General features: G+C 39.5%; 1 protein-coding gene across 1 annotated transcript in view; it reads left to right on the top strand.

Moving 5' to 3' along the window:
- The window catches only part of LRMDA (leucine rich melanocyte differentiation associated), a gene marked incomplete at both ends in the record, with an annotated part of 643,830 nt that extends 629,109 nt beyond the window's left edge, over window positions 1-14,721 (top strand). Inside the window, 1 exon segment of the mRNA XM_079536293.1 lies at window positions 14,642-14,721. Within this exon segment, the coding sequence (XP_079392419.1) occupies window positions 14,642-14,721 (80 nt within the window).
- Between the last annotated feature and the right edge of the window lie 271 nt (window positions 14,722-14,992).

The following is a 14,992-nucleotide window of genomic DNA, read 5'->3' as shown; positions in this document are numbered from 1 at the left end:
AAAAATATTGAGAACTCTAAAATTTCACGTTGGAAATGAGGTTCAACTTAATTGAAAGAAAATATATGAGGATGCACAAAAAAATGGCCCAATGACAGAATTATTACTGATTTAAAATGGCATTTTTAGAGCATGTTTCTTTCAGTTCAAAGTTACATGGTTGCATCTACATACCTAAATACAAGAAGCCTCCCACAAGCATCTTGAAGATTTACCAGTCCAGAAACACAAATCTACCTGCTCACCCTTTGCCTTAAATAAATGATGATGAAAAAATTTAATGGTGTTTTGTCTGTCACCAAAAAAAAAGGCGCCTAAGACTACAGGCTGGATAATGCTTTGCAAAGCTGATGTGTTTTGTACATTTATGTAGATACTGCTGTTTAACTTTTTCATAACACTGATGCAAAAAAGATGCACGATCTGTCTCTTATATAGTTATACGTATTTTTAAAATTATATAGAACTGTTGATCTAAAATGACTTGAATCTAAATGAAAAAGAAGCTAGGGAAACATGGGTTGGCAATTTGCCTTTTTCTATATCATGTTCATGCTGAATTCCTGAGAAATATGAATGTGGTGTTTGAGGGTGATGCCAGTCACAACCCTCTCAAACTGGGATCTACAGCACTGACAGCTATTCAAAAATGAAATATATTTGGGTTTTGGTTCTGCGTAATGAGTCTACGACAAAAAAAAATGGTTTACTTGTAAGTTCTCCTGCAGGTGTAACTCTGCTGTCTGTCAGTTCATCCTGTATTTTATTTTGATGGAGAGCATTAGGGAGGGAAAAAAAATCTCTTCATCAAAAAACAGGAAAGAAAAAAGTCTCAAGACAATGTCATGTATAGCTGATTATTTGTGATGGTTAAGAGAGTTATCTGAAAACAAAGAAGTCTTTCACAATGAATCTAAAATAAAAAAGCTTTAATAACATTTACATCTGTGTATCATCCATGTCTCCAAATGCAAGTCATGAATAACACATAAACTAGAGTATATAGGGAACAGAAGTGCTAGCACATCATTTAAAATCTAACACACCCCATCATCAGTGGAATCAAATACACAGCAGGAGTGGTTCCAGTTGATAGACACACAATGAAGTCATTGAAAATGAAAACATATTAATTATGTTCCTTAAGGTTAAAATAGTAATGGTTGAATTCTCTAATCGTAGAATAATACTAATGCCCCAAACCCATGCAGAAAAAGTGTGCAAGGTTTCAAAAACTGTGCAAGATTTAGTTTCAAATTCACGTATTTAGGTCTCACCCATGGCTGACTCCACAGCATGGGAGGCAGCAAGGAGGAGAGCAGGAAGTGCAAAACAAAGACAAAACCAGAGAGAATTAAAAAAAAAAAAAAAAAAAAAAGATATTCTTGGTCCAAACAAGCCTCTTGCACTACGTGAGCTAAGTGTAAAAATAGACCATTTATAAACTGCAGCTGTTATGTGCTTAAGCAAATCCTGCTGGGAGAACTGCTTTGTAGAACACCTCTGCTAACACAGTCACAGAGATCCCTTTAATGGAGGAATTCAAAGTGTAGTGTGTCAGGGAAACCTCCTCCTTTTCTGAATTTTTCTGAGCTTACTGCAGGATGTGATCCTACCTTGTCATTGCCATAGATTTCTCTTTCCTTAAATGTTTTTTTCTAGTTTCATTATCTTTTTTCTGTGTTGAATCAAAACAACGGAGGCTGGAGGCAGAGTATGTGTGTGTTGAGAAATGAATAAGGGGGGCTGTGAGGGGATGCTCAGGTTGTGTGATAAAAAATGATAGGTGTCAAAAAAAATATCAACAACAATAAAAGTACACCTCCTGTCGTCATGGTCATTTTCTTTGTACTGAAGCATTTTTTTGTTTGACCCTGGGGACTAGTAAGATAACTCTATGGTAGTTGATTTTAGGTATATTCTTTCTTTACTTTTCTTTCTTCTCCTGCAAATCCTTATCTATGCAGCCCTGACACATGACTATTGTACCTCGGCTCCTAACTGTATTAACTCCATTGTGTTGGTGTGGTGAGTGCTCTGATCCTTAAACATCTTTATGCAAAAAGCCAAATCCTCCCAGCAGCAAGGGGTTAATTGTCTTCTTTCAATGCACTTTAAAACTCTCAGCTCTTGGGAATGATGTTTCCATGAGGGTTAAATGTAATTACAAAATAATATAGGTACTCTGTCTTATTTTCGGTGAGTGATACTTCAGTCCTCACTGTTGTTACTGCCTGTGTTTATTTTGGGGCTCTTCCTTCAGCGTACTTGATGCAAGGTATTTGCAAATATGAGCCTTTGGGCTTTAAATGTGCTGCTTCTTCTGTTTCTTATTCACTACAGATTATGTATAATTGATGACCCGCATTTACAGACATGGGTGGTATACAGATGTAAATGTTATTATAGCTTTTATATTTTATGTTCTCTTTGAAAGATCATTTTGTCTTTGAATAATACTCCTGTTCAGATTTTGGGGGGTTTATCTCTAAAAGAGAATATGAAATGGATATTGCACATCGTATATTTCTTAAAAGTAATTCGGAATTTTAGGGTATGGGATTGGCGGTGACTGATACACTGCCTGGATGAGATATATCCCTTTGAAAATAACAGCGCCAGTACATGCCTGCATCTGTCTAACCTCATAATTCACTTTCACATTGGGTTATGGATGTCTGCATTCAGTGAGTCTATCTTCCCTTTAGGTATTATTTCAGCCCTTTGAGATAATAAGGAAAGTTTAATTGCGTTGTTAATTGATTTTTTGCACAACATTATTACCTTGATTGATTGCAGAGTTGATGAAAATGTTAGACACAGGCAGTGTAAAGTATCAGCCCAGTAAGGAGTGGGAGCCTTGTGGAGAATAGATAACCTTGATGTTAAGAGCTATATCCTTCAGATATGTCTTCCCTTGACATATTGATGGCCCTTGAAAAGGGAAAAGCTGATTGTATGCAGAATGCAATCATTAAACCCACTTCAGCTGGCTGTTGATTAATTTGTTTTTTCCTGAAGGATCTAGTTAAAGAGAAGGCCTCACTAGTATCAACAGCAACCATTTTCCAGCTTCAGATTATTCTTAACCCTCTCCTAGAAAAAAGAAAAATGATACTGTCTTGGTTTAGACAGGCAAATTGTCTGAAAACATTCAGTCCAACTGCAATTTGGGGATTATAACACTCACTTTGCCCTGTTAACTACTGCTTCCTTGACGACCTCTCCTCCCCCAGCCTTCAGTATTCAGCTGCACTCCAGCCGCGGCTAGCAGAAAGCCATGTTTGATGTTTTCTGAGTAGGGTGAGCAGGGTGAGCGTCTGTTCTCAGCAGAGATGCCAACAGGGAAGCCAAGCTTTTTTTACGCAAAGACTGAAGTATTTCAGTAGCATGTAGCTGCTTCCCAGGAGCCTCTCTGAAAGGACCAGGGGGTTTGCTGCACACACGTAAGTGGTTAAACTTTCCTTATCCTTGAAAAAGATCTTTCTTGAATCATTTTTTGTTATTGTTTTGAGATCTTTGAGGTCTTCAACAGGGCAGTTGTGTTGTGCATTGCTGCTGTCAGAGAGTACAAAGGATGCGATGGAAATCACCGTGCCTAATAGCACAGCTCTCAGCATTTCCTCCTCCAGGACAAAACCAGGGTTGCCCCAGGTTTGACAGCAGCAGTGTCGTCCTTGTTCTTGGCTGTGTTTAACCAAACGGGCTGCATGCGACCACCTCTCTAGGTGTGAATCCATGGGATGGCTATTGAAGGACAAACTGATACCTGCAGAGCACTTTCTGGTTCTGTGTTTCGGTGGAAGCCATTGTGAGAGCAAAGGTGAAGAGCACTACCCGTGAAAGCCATTGACTAAGTGGCCTTCCCGTGACAGATGGGGCTTCTTTGGCAGAAAACCCTTTTCTGGATTGGGGGACAGCTTCTGTTCAGAGCATTTCTTCCTCTTGTATCAGTAAATGACCCAAGCAATCTAAAACGTTTATGTAGCTTTAACCGAGCAATTGAATGTCTTGGAAACAATGCTGCAGTCTTTATCTTTTCAGTTAACCAGTTAAAGGGCATTTGGTACAGAAGTGGCAGCAGGTTATTGCTTCCTGTTTACCTTGGTAGTCTCAGAGACAGTTGCTGTTAATTTGTGCTTGTGAGTGATACAGTGATCAGTGTTGCTTGATTGTTTGGCCAGATGTGTTTTATTAGGTCCAATGTTCACATTTGCCAGTTGGCTCCTTTTTAACACGGGGACATGTTAACTTACAACATAGTCAAGTCTGACAAATTTGAACCAGCCAAATAAGTGAGTAATATTTCAAGCTGTCAAAATGGGTGAATACTGATTAACTGACACACTCCAAAAGCTCTCACCAATATCCGTGCTCCAGTGGAAAACGTTTACGAAGCATAATACTTGTTAGAAAGTCTTTGGTGCTTTGACTAAACTTTAATGACTCTGACCCTAATGGAGAGGTTTTAATGTGCCTCTCTTGAGCTATTCCTTAGCCTCCTATCTTTTATCTTTAGCAAAAGCTTCCACAGAGGCTAAAAGTACTCTTGTAAGCTGCATTCTGCTGTCCTTTGTGATTTAAACTTCAGCCCCTTTCTCATTAGCATGTTTTGAAAAGAAGGCTGAGGAAGCGGAGGGGGAGGGAGGGGGAGGGAAGAGTTGGAGATAGGAAACAATGACAATATTTTGGCATTCAGTACTAGGGGCGGCCAATGTTTGGGAATTAGACTATGACCAGCAAGTATTTGGCGTAGCAGATGGTGGTGTAGATGTGATATAGCAGAGAACTAAATTATATTAAGAGACAGAAGAGGCTTGGTCCATAGAACTAGGTATTTGCTGAACATTTTGGCTGCTTGCATCCAGATGCATTTCTGATTTCATTTGGTGGCATACAGCAACAGCAGCAGAAGAGGGAAAAGATCTCACTGGCCATGTGGGGTCTGGATGTATCTCACAGAATGCTAAATGCCTTCAGCTTCCACTGCAAATCAAGGGAACTCAGGTCCTTGTAGTATCAGCTCCTTAAGAGTGCTTAGTTCTCTGTTAGAAAGAATCATAGCAATCCTATCATTAGCGATTTGTTAAATGTTTCCTTTGTTTCCGGGGAAGGAGTTATGGAAAGGACCGAGTAATGGCATGCAAAGAAGTTTCCCTTAACTGCATCGTAATGTGACAGCAGCACTATTTCATTAGCCTCTTTAATTTTGTTTGAGAGACTTTCTTTCCCAGCTTTTAAAATGAAAAGTAACTTGTCTTTATTTCACGTAACTCTCTTGAGAAATTTCGAACCAGTTGAGCCAAACTGAATTTTGAATGGTTTTTGTTTTTGTTTTTTTTCTTTTTTTCCCCTAATGTGAACTTCTCCAGCAGGAACACATTTGAGGTCCGAAAGCAAGTTTTACTCATGGGATGAGCCAAATTCGTGTCTAAACTCTCCAGAAGGACTCTACTGCTCAATTTTTTTTCATATATGAATTTGTAATTTTATTGGAATGCTTGCAGACTTTCCAAACAATTATTCCAAATGTTTGCTTTCTGTCCCATAAATCATGGTACATTTGTTTAATTCTATCATACTTACTGAAATAACTTGCTTCCTTTTTTTTTTCCTTCCTATTTTTCCCCTCACATTTTATTCCTAATGCAGTCTATGCATGGTAAAAGTTTGTGAAGTACAATGTAATTATACTCACTTGTTGTTTTCTTAATGAGTCTGTCATTCTTTATGGTTTAATTCCATTGCTGATTAATGTGCATATTATTAGTAGAATGTATACCAAAGTATAGAGCAGCCTACAGAAATGCCATTTTTGCATATGTTAGCCAAATTAACTGAAAATATTTTAAGTTAGTGTGGTGAATGTATGCTGAACAGCTGAACTTTAATATACATTAGAGAGAGGATTTTACAACCTCCTTGCCCACCATTCCAAATATAATAAAAGTGTCTCTTAGCATCATTTCAATGGTCACACTGGTGCTTTATCAAAAGCAATAGAAAGATGGTTCCAGAGAGCCCTAACATTTACATTTCGCGAGGCCAGCAATTGTCACCCCATGCTCTGGGAGCTTGTGGTGTGCTCGGCCATCACCTCCCTCCCATACAGTTTGAGTCTTTTATTCAGACCACTACGTGGTGACATCCTCTTTGCAGCCATCTGTGTACACAATCTGATGCTCTCCGAGTTTAGTCCACCAGCAGTCAGACTCCTGGGCGAGAGGCTGAAAGCATGAACACAGGCTTTGATCGAGACAGAACAAGAAATTGGCTGCAAAACCAACAAACAGTATTGCTTTAATTGCCAAAGTGGAGTATTTCGCTGGCTGGCGCATTCGTTCGTTAGACAAATGCATGCTGCCCTCTAGTGCTGTTGCTGCCAGCTGCTGGCTGGGGCCGCTGCTGGTCCTCGGTAGTTGCCGTCAGCAGGGAGCGATGGAGCTGCTCTGACACAGCTTGAAAGACGAGGGGATATTTAGCAGTCGGTTGGTATTGGGTACTTACAGTTATTTGGTCAGCCTTTAGTCTACTGCTTTTATTTAGACTACGTATAAGCGAATGGGCTCTATGTGGAAATGTTAAAAAGACGAAAAGAACTGTTAACCCACCTGTCTTTTTCTCCATCTGCCTCAAGAGTGGAATTCTCTATATATAATTTTAAGTATGATTTCACCTGTTATATCGAGTGTGCTTGTAAGATATTTCCTGTGTATTTGGGTTTCTTTAAAATTGCATATACAACTTATGTGCCTGAAAATTTAGAAACATCTGCTTAAAAATTTCAGCACATTCAGTAAGAAATATTTTGTTGTAAAGCCCGCGTTAAGTAAATCCCTGTCACTATTTCAGAGAGCGAGCATAGTAAGGACGGAGAAAAAAAAAAAAAAAAAAAAAAAAACAAGAAAAACATTCACATTTTACATTTTACATTTGGTACTTCTTGCTTCATTTTCTTCAGAGTGAGACACCCTCCACCCACCCCCAGCATATTTCTCTGATGATGGTTACAATAAGCATGGAAAGCTTCCAAAGAAATCCCAAGTGTGGGACCTTAAAGTGTAACAATGATACCCAGAGGAGTATGAGACTGGTTAATGATTTAAAGTAATATGCCCTAAATGCTCCTATTTTAGCCAACAGTAAAGATTCTGTAGACAGCACATGGCCAGATCAAAGCTGATCATGTCAGTGTCATTCAAGGAGGGACAGATACCCTCCTTTTCCCCCTTTTCTTCCCCCTACCCTTTTTTAAACAAAGTATGACATCTGAGGAACAGTGTGTTGATTGTTCCACTGCCAGGATACGCATAATGGAAACATTAGCTCCAAGATAACTTTTAATCTGTCAGCCTAATGGCTCCTTAATGTGTAGAGGGCTTTAAATGTGTGTCAGCCAGGGCTGTATAAAGTAATATAGTTTGTGGCCTGAATGGATCTAGATGACTCTGCACCATGACACAATATGGTTTATTATTAAGTATCAGCTCATCAGCTTATTCCCACGGACTTGGACAAGCTTCTCAATTTTCCAGTAACAGATTATGTGAGAAAAAGCTTGCAGTGCATTTTTTTTTCTTTTCTCTTTTTTCTTTTACTCCCTCCCATCTTCCAAATTACAAGTTTCATCCCAGCTGCTTTGAGAGCCCTGAAGTGTATTTACAGCAGGCTGCACTTTATCACACATCAGCTTGACTGCTAGTTTACACTGAACATTTATGCAGCTCCCTTGGCCTGGGACGCAAACTTCACATCTTTGTATTCCTATCACCTTCACTGCAAATTTTTCCAACATCCTCTCCCTGTTGACTGCTTTCCCTCCCAACCCCCTACTCTCACTTCTCCACATACTCCCCCTTCTCCCACCTTCCAACAGGCCAGTGAGACTTGACATGTCGCAGCACTTGTCTGTGCAGGATACTTGCAATAATTCAGAGTCTTAGTTTCCCTGCTCTGATTCTTCTCAGCTCTAAAATAGGTGTGTAATTCCAACACCACTGCCACAGAGTGGATGTAGATTTAATTTTGTGCTGTTCAGTAATTTCATTCAGTCTGAGGGACTGCTTCATGCTCTGTGTGTCCAGAGGAAAATATCATCATTTTTTGGAATCCCTGCACAGGGAGCAGAGCAAAGAGGTGATTCATCTCCCTGAATGCAAAGGCTACCTTTCTTTTAGCAGTGCTACCCACAAAGGGAGGGTGATGATCAGGGCAAGTTGCTTTTTCCATCAGGGGAACTTATAGAGAGGTACAGGCTTCCCATTAGGTGCTCACAAACATATGGGTCAAAATAAGCAAGACAAAAGAAATGGATACAGGATAGTGACGCAGACATGGAGACATGACTGTAAAAGATGCCCACTGTACTCATCTCTCCTTCAAAATTCTTATAATGAGGAAATAGACCAGCGGGAATTTCCATAGAAAAGGATGAGAATGGAAAGGAGGGGTTTCAGAGTGTGAGGGCCCTGGGAAATTGGCTGTCAGGGGGACTGAGCATACTGACAGGAGAGTGGGAATTTGTGTTCTGTCACCACTGGAGTGACCCTTCATGTGTGCACCTATTGCTAGAAACGGCTGAAAGGGGGTTAGCCTGCATGAGGACTGGACATGTCTCAGTCTCTTGCAGCTGTAGTGCAACCAAAGTATTTTTGTTTCTTTGTTGGCTGTATGAGCCTCTTTCTATTGTTCCCACTGCACTGGTTTAAGGAGTCTTGACCTTTTGCCTTGAATCCCACATGTAGTCAGGCATTCTGGGAGCTGCAGCCACAACAAGCAGGTTGAATGGTAGTGGGCATGGATTCCTCCATGTTGACACTAACAGCTGCAGCTCTTCTGTTCTTCTGGATCACTTTGCATTTTTTAGCTTGAGCTCTTCCATACTGACAGTGATTTGTTTGCTGCGTGGCACTGGGTTTTATGTTGGCAGGACATGGTGAAAGCTCAAGTAGATCTCTTGGAGTTACATACTTTGCTGCTCCAAGAACACTTAGTGATTTACATGGTCCCTTACACTTATCTTCCAGCTGATCTCTGGTTCCTGTGTCAGAAACTTTACAGGCTGGAGCATATTCAGTAGAAACAATTGTTCCGTTTCACCAAAAGCAAGTGTGAAGAACAAGAAGTCTATCTATAACTCATGCCATTTCTGTCCCTCATTAAGTTTATCATTATAAAATTGTGACTAAATTCATAATGGGTCACAAAACCCTCAAATGCATTCTTTTCTGCTTTTGGCTTTAACAGTTCACAAAAGGTAAATGATTTATTTTTCCTAATTCCTCATACTATTGTTCTTGTTTCTACATACCTACAAAAACAACTGGAAGGCCTGACAACAAATAAATGAATGCCTAGAATGTCTAAAATTTAAACCAAGTGAATGACCTTTGAAGTTTGAGTGACTTGGAAAAGCATTCAGTGTTTTTGAGAAAAATAAATGAAGTTCATTTTTTGCATTTGTAAAGTATCTCCCTTGTGTTACAGCCACAAGACTCAGTAAAACTAAAAGCTCACTGCTTGGGCCCATGTCAACTTTCTGTTTATTCTCTATTTTTCTATCATTATCACTGTTGAGTAGTTAGCATCTTCCCTTCCTCTCACATTCTCCTCAAGTCCTACCTTGTGTTCTGTGAAGCTTTTCATGAATCTGTGCTGCGCAAATATTGGGCTGATTTGCCTGAGTTTCAGGCATTTTTTAAAAAGTTTTATTTTCTTGTTTTAAAATGATTAGATGGTCCATTTCAATTAGTTTGTGTCAGAAAATATTTCTTGAGGATAAAAAAGCAAGTATTTTGAAAATGTGTTTGCAAATACTTTGATGCTTTTTACGGCATTTAGTTGCTTTCATGTTCTTAATGATGATTATAGAATAAATAGCTCAGGTATAATTAGAATAATTTTTCATTTTTCTTTTTTAAAAAGCACAACACTAGAATGACTGTGAGAGTATATGCATAATGCTGATTGATCAGAACAAAATAGTCTATATGTTGCCAAATATATGTTACTGAAAGTCTGAGACTATTAGTTTCCTAGTTTCTTGACAAACCCTAGTGCTTCACTTAATTTAAAATAAATTATCAACTAGATGTAAAGTTGTTAATATTCCATGAAGACAAACATAAAAAGAAAAATTCTTGAACTCCTGAGCAAAAGGATTTTTTTGTTTGTTTCAAAAGAGCTTCACTTATACCTTTAGATAAAGGGATTTTAGACTTGGAAATTACTGCAACTGATTTGCCTAAATCAGTAGCATTGTAGATGTGAAATTATTTGTAGATAAGTATTTATTCTCCTCTGAATGTCGTAGGTAGGGAATTATTTCCTGTGAAGGAAGTTCGTATTAATATTTAAGGGAATTTTGCAACTTCTGTTCATTAATTGTAGAAAATGCCCAAGTGCTTGTGGGGAAAAAAAAAAAAAAAAAAAAAGATAATGGTATTGATATTTCATCCTGAAGGGTCTCAAAACAATTTGCAGATTGGTAGTATAACCACAGTGAAATGCACCCAGCTTCTTGGTGGAACATGGCAGCTGTTTAATTGCCCATAGCAAAACTATACAACAGCAGGTTGTGGAAAAAGAGATGAATATGGATCAAATACAAATTGGCAGTGGAGGATTTAGGTACTGTACTCAAATTAAACGTAGGTAAAGTGAAATCCCATTAGAATATTGAGTCTATGTATGAACAATCTTCGCACTCTGTCTGACCACAGTGAGCTAACCGCAGGTTAATCTACATGATAGGTAGGCAAGGGACTATATGCTGAAATGCGTTACCTGCTGTATGCTGTAAACCAGTGTGTTTGGCAAACAATTTAAATTGTGAATACTTTGTTGTTCGCAGTTGCAGAAGGGTTTGTTAAAAATGTTTGATGTTAAAATGGGTGCCTGAGGGGCATCTTGAGCAGATGTGACAATAGTTTTGAGTGGGAGAAGCTGAGGTTTTGACTTGACTGTTTAGTTTTAGCCATTGCTTTTTAAAGAAAGATGAATGCTGTCAGAGAAGGCTGTGCTGCTAGCAGATGCCCCTCACAATGATGACAGAAAGGTGTTTCAAATAGATGCAGAGCAGTTATTTATTAGAAAAAAAAAAGTGTGACCTAAGAGAGACCATGAGATACTACCAGATAACATTTCCCTTAGGCTTCTGTTGGCTTGAGCTGAATTTGGACCAATAGCTGAGGCTGTCTTATCTATAAATCTAGTGCATCTCACTGCAAATTCTTTTTACTATTTTCTACATAATACATGAAGATCTACAAACTTTTCTTACTCTGGGAAAGTGTCCGGAGACCCAATTGCACAGTAGCTCTCTGAAACACGTGCCCAATTTAAAAGGAGCAAACATGACTTGAACAATTTTTCATGCGCTTTAGTATGCATGTATGTATTTATTTATTTATTTGGATAATTGGGTTTTCCCTCAGCTAGGGAAAAGCTGGTGTTGCTGACATTACAATGTGTTTGTGAAGAAAGACTGATACCAAAACACATGCAAGCAACTGCAAGGTCATTACTTACCAGCATAATTAGAACATCCATTCTGAAAAGGAAAAACATTTAAAAGATAAAGAGTGAATTAAAAAATGATTTTTTCCAATGCATTTTTTTCATAATTATAGTTTTAACAGCTTGTGGTGATGGTAGAAGCAGCTACTTAAGAAAAATTAGAAGCCTCATTTGGGGGAAGATGATCCCTCAAGAGACCTTGTGTTGTCATTTCTCAAGAACTGTGAGCAGAAACCTCATTCAGGATGCTGTATGTTGTTTTGATGCGTCGGAGGTGTACTTAACTTATTATGGCCAATGCTGGATATTTTAATTAAAAAACAACACAAAAGTCACGGATTTATTGTTTCCCCCTTGTTCCTCCCCCTGTCTGTGTGCAAAATCTCAAGTGTGCTCATGCCCCTGAACTGGAAGAAGAGAGTAGAATTGCAGATGGGCAGGATGGCAAACTGCAGAATGCTGAAATTCATGTACGACTTATCTTAGCATCAGACTCCTTACTGCAGCTTTTTGTAGTTCTTGGTTTTCTGCAGATGTCGAAGGGAGGTTGGAGAAGGAGAGAGAAAACAAAACAAAACCCAAGCAGTCACTGCATTTAATTTATGAGCCAGGTTATTGTTTTACAAATAACCTTTATGATAAATAGAGTTTCATGGCAGCATTTTCAACTATGCTTTTATCAAGACTCTCTGAGCAGTGTGTGTGTAATATGCCTGGCAATTGAATCACAGCTGTATGCCTTGGTAGGGAATCTCTGTGGAGACAACACTTCCTTAATTTAAACAATTGTAGGCTGCAGGAGTTCAAAAATTTCAGCTGACTTTAACTGTCACTAGCCCAAGCACCTTTATCCCCAGGCGAGCAGCAGCAGCTGGATTTCATTTCCTGCTGCCAGACTGTCCGACATCTTTGCTGAACATCCCAGGAACCGAGCATCTTTACTTTGAGGATTTTATTCAAGGTGACAGCTCCTCACACTTTAGCGTTCAGATCACCTCAAGTAGCTGAGATATCAGTGAAAATGAGAGCACTTCTCCAGCAAGCTCCAAATTTAGATTGACTGAGGTTATCCTTAGGCCTCTAGACCCAACCTCCATGACAGAACAGGCCTGCCAGTAACTTTAAAACTACACTAGAGTTTGTAATGATGTCTGGGGAGAAATATTCTGCTGGAGCAGAGGAGAATACTATAAGCGATAGGAAATGATGTCAGATTTAGTTAGGGCTGAAGACAGCGCAGGAATATACTTGGCATAATATGGCACTGGTATCTCTGTCAGCATCTCTGTTTTCTGTCACCGCACACAATTCGGGGCCTGTCTGTAGTCCTGACAGTGTCTTTTCAGATCAGGTTATTGCCAACTCGGAGACTCACTCAGTGCAGCACCATACAGCCCCCTTTGTTTGAAGTCTGCCCTTTTGTCATTAATGCACTTGATGTCTATTTAAATCTGACGGTGAATGCAGTATCTGTTTTCCTGTCAAGAGATCATTGACAATATTAATACCTCATGTCCTTGCCTCATTTTCTAAGCGCTGACACCTAGCTACAGTCTCCAGCATTCATCAAACAGCTCTCTCTCACCAGCATCTCTATAAACAGTCTTGCTTCCAGTCCTGAAGAAATGCGGCAGACCTCAAACAACACTTCTATCAATGCCAGGGAAAAAGCAGTCTGAATAATACCATTAATAAACTGTTCATATCCTTTACATTTAGAGCTCCAAATGGCCTTGTTACCAACCTAATGCCTGCTGCAGTTTGACTTGGAATACCATCTGTTTAGGGGAAAATATTTGCTTTTTGCTAGATGCTTGTTTAGGAATGAAAACATCATGCTTTACATGTGGAAACTGTTTTACTATTGAAATGATGGAAATTGAAATTATGAAAGCTCTGTGGAGAAAGGGAGTGGGATCAGGCTCTGCACCATATTGTCTCCACTTCTGCTTTCCTGAAATGTGTTTTTCACAATGAGTGACAGGACAATCAATTTTTTTTTCCCTGTAAGAATGTGTTACTGTCCTGTCTTAGAAGGAAAGAAGAGAATGGGTTACATGGCCACAGCCCATGCCTTTCAAGACTTTAGGTTCTTATCTGGTGCACGTTACGCTGGAGAAATAGATGCAGAATATAAAAACTTGCATACTTCATTGATACTGGAGGTGGCTACAATACCTGCTGTGTGAGTTGTGGAAAGCCAGAACTACAGGGGGTAGAGGGTCAGCTCCTCCTCCATCTTTACCCTTTACGTATGGCAGTGACTGTCTCCTTTTGGCGAGGCTATGTGTGCCCTTATGGGGATGAGCTAGGTACGTCAGTACTTGCTGTGCTAGACATTCCCAAGATAGAGGAGACTCTTTCACCTTACTTCTGTGTGTGAGAGGTGACTTTAATTTGACTGTATGTGCCTGGGGGAACAAAGAATAACTCTGCTAGTAAAATTTAGCATCTTTGAGGATGTTCACAGGTGGGATGTGACTGTGAACTTACGCTTTTGCATACCACTTAGTACCACCAGAGGGGATGCTTTTGAATAAAGTCGTGAGGTATGTATGTCTCACTCACAGCAGTTAAAGCTTCCTCAGGCATCTTACCTCCTGCATGCACAGAGAATAATGTGCCTACTCTCCCAAAAGCAGTGTTCTGACTGATTTTTGAAAGCATTCTCCATGTGCACAGATATTTAGCATAGTTAACTATTGGAATTGTTTATTATTCACTGGGAAAACCATTTAAACATAAAGTATGGAGACTGCAGAAAGTACAAAATATGAGTCCAATCCATGATGTCTGTTTTTCAAAACCTGCAGAGGGTTACAGTGATTTAAAATACAACGTATGATGTACCAACGTGATTCAATTTTTGAAGACATTTATGGATATTTGTTGAACAGGATAGCTCACACAGGTATCTGAGCATACATTTTCCCTGTAGGTTACACGCTGCTGATTGAAGTGGTAATAGTGGATATTTCCAATGAACAAACTTTCTTTTACAAGACAAGAGAACCATTCTCTTCCCTCTTTCAAATTTTTCAATTGTTTTTGTGCTTCTGCGTCACTTTCCTAATTGTAATTTCCACCACTTTCCTAATTACAGTTCATTTCCTCTTTCCTGTAGGCATCTTGGGAAAATGTCGCTACATTTACTATGGAAAACATTCCGAAGGCAACAGATTCATCCGAGACGACCAGCTATAAAACACTGCATTCTTTCATGCCACTTCAGTCCCTCCACACGAGAAGCACAAATTGAATCTAAATTTTAAGCCTGTAACTAAAGTCCTCTAGTGCCTTCTGCTGACTTTGCCAGGCCTGTCAAGATCATCCTTCCATCTCAGTCTGAGTAGTCACATAGAGATTGACATGATTGCCTTTAAGCAGGTCCCATCCACCAGCGTGACAGACAGCTGTGGTAGAGCACCCAGCCTGACAGGAGGAGCGCATGATGGATTGCCCGGTCCAGCTGCTG

Source organism: Tetrao urogallus, assembly GCF_951394365.1.
Source record: "Tetrao urogallus genome assembly, chromosome: 5".
NCBI classification, from domain to species: domain Eukaryota; kingdom Metazoa; phylum Chordata; class Aves; order Galliformes; family Phasianidae; genus Tetrao; species Tetrao urogallus.
The sequence above is the reverse complement of the archived record's forward strand: the minus strand, read 5'-3'. Positions and strand labels throughout refer to the sequence as shown.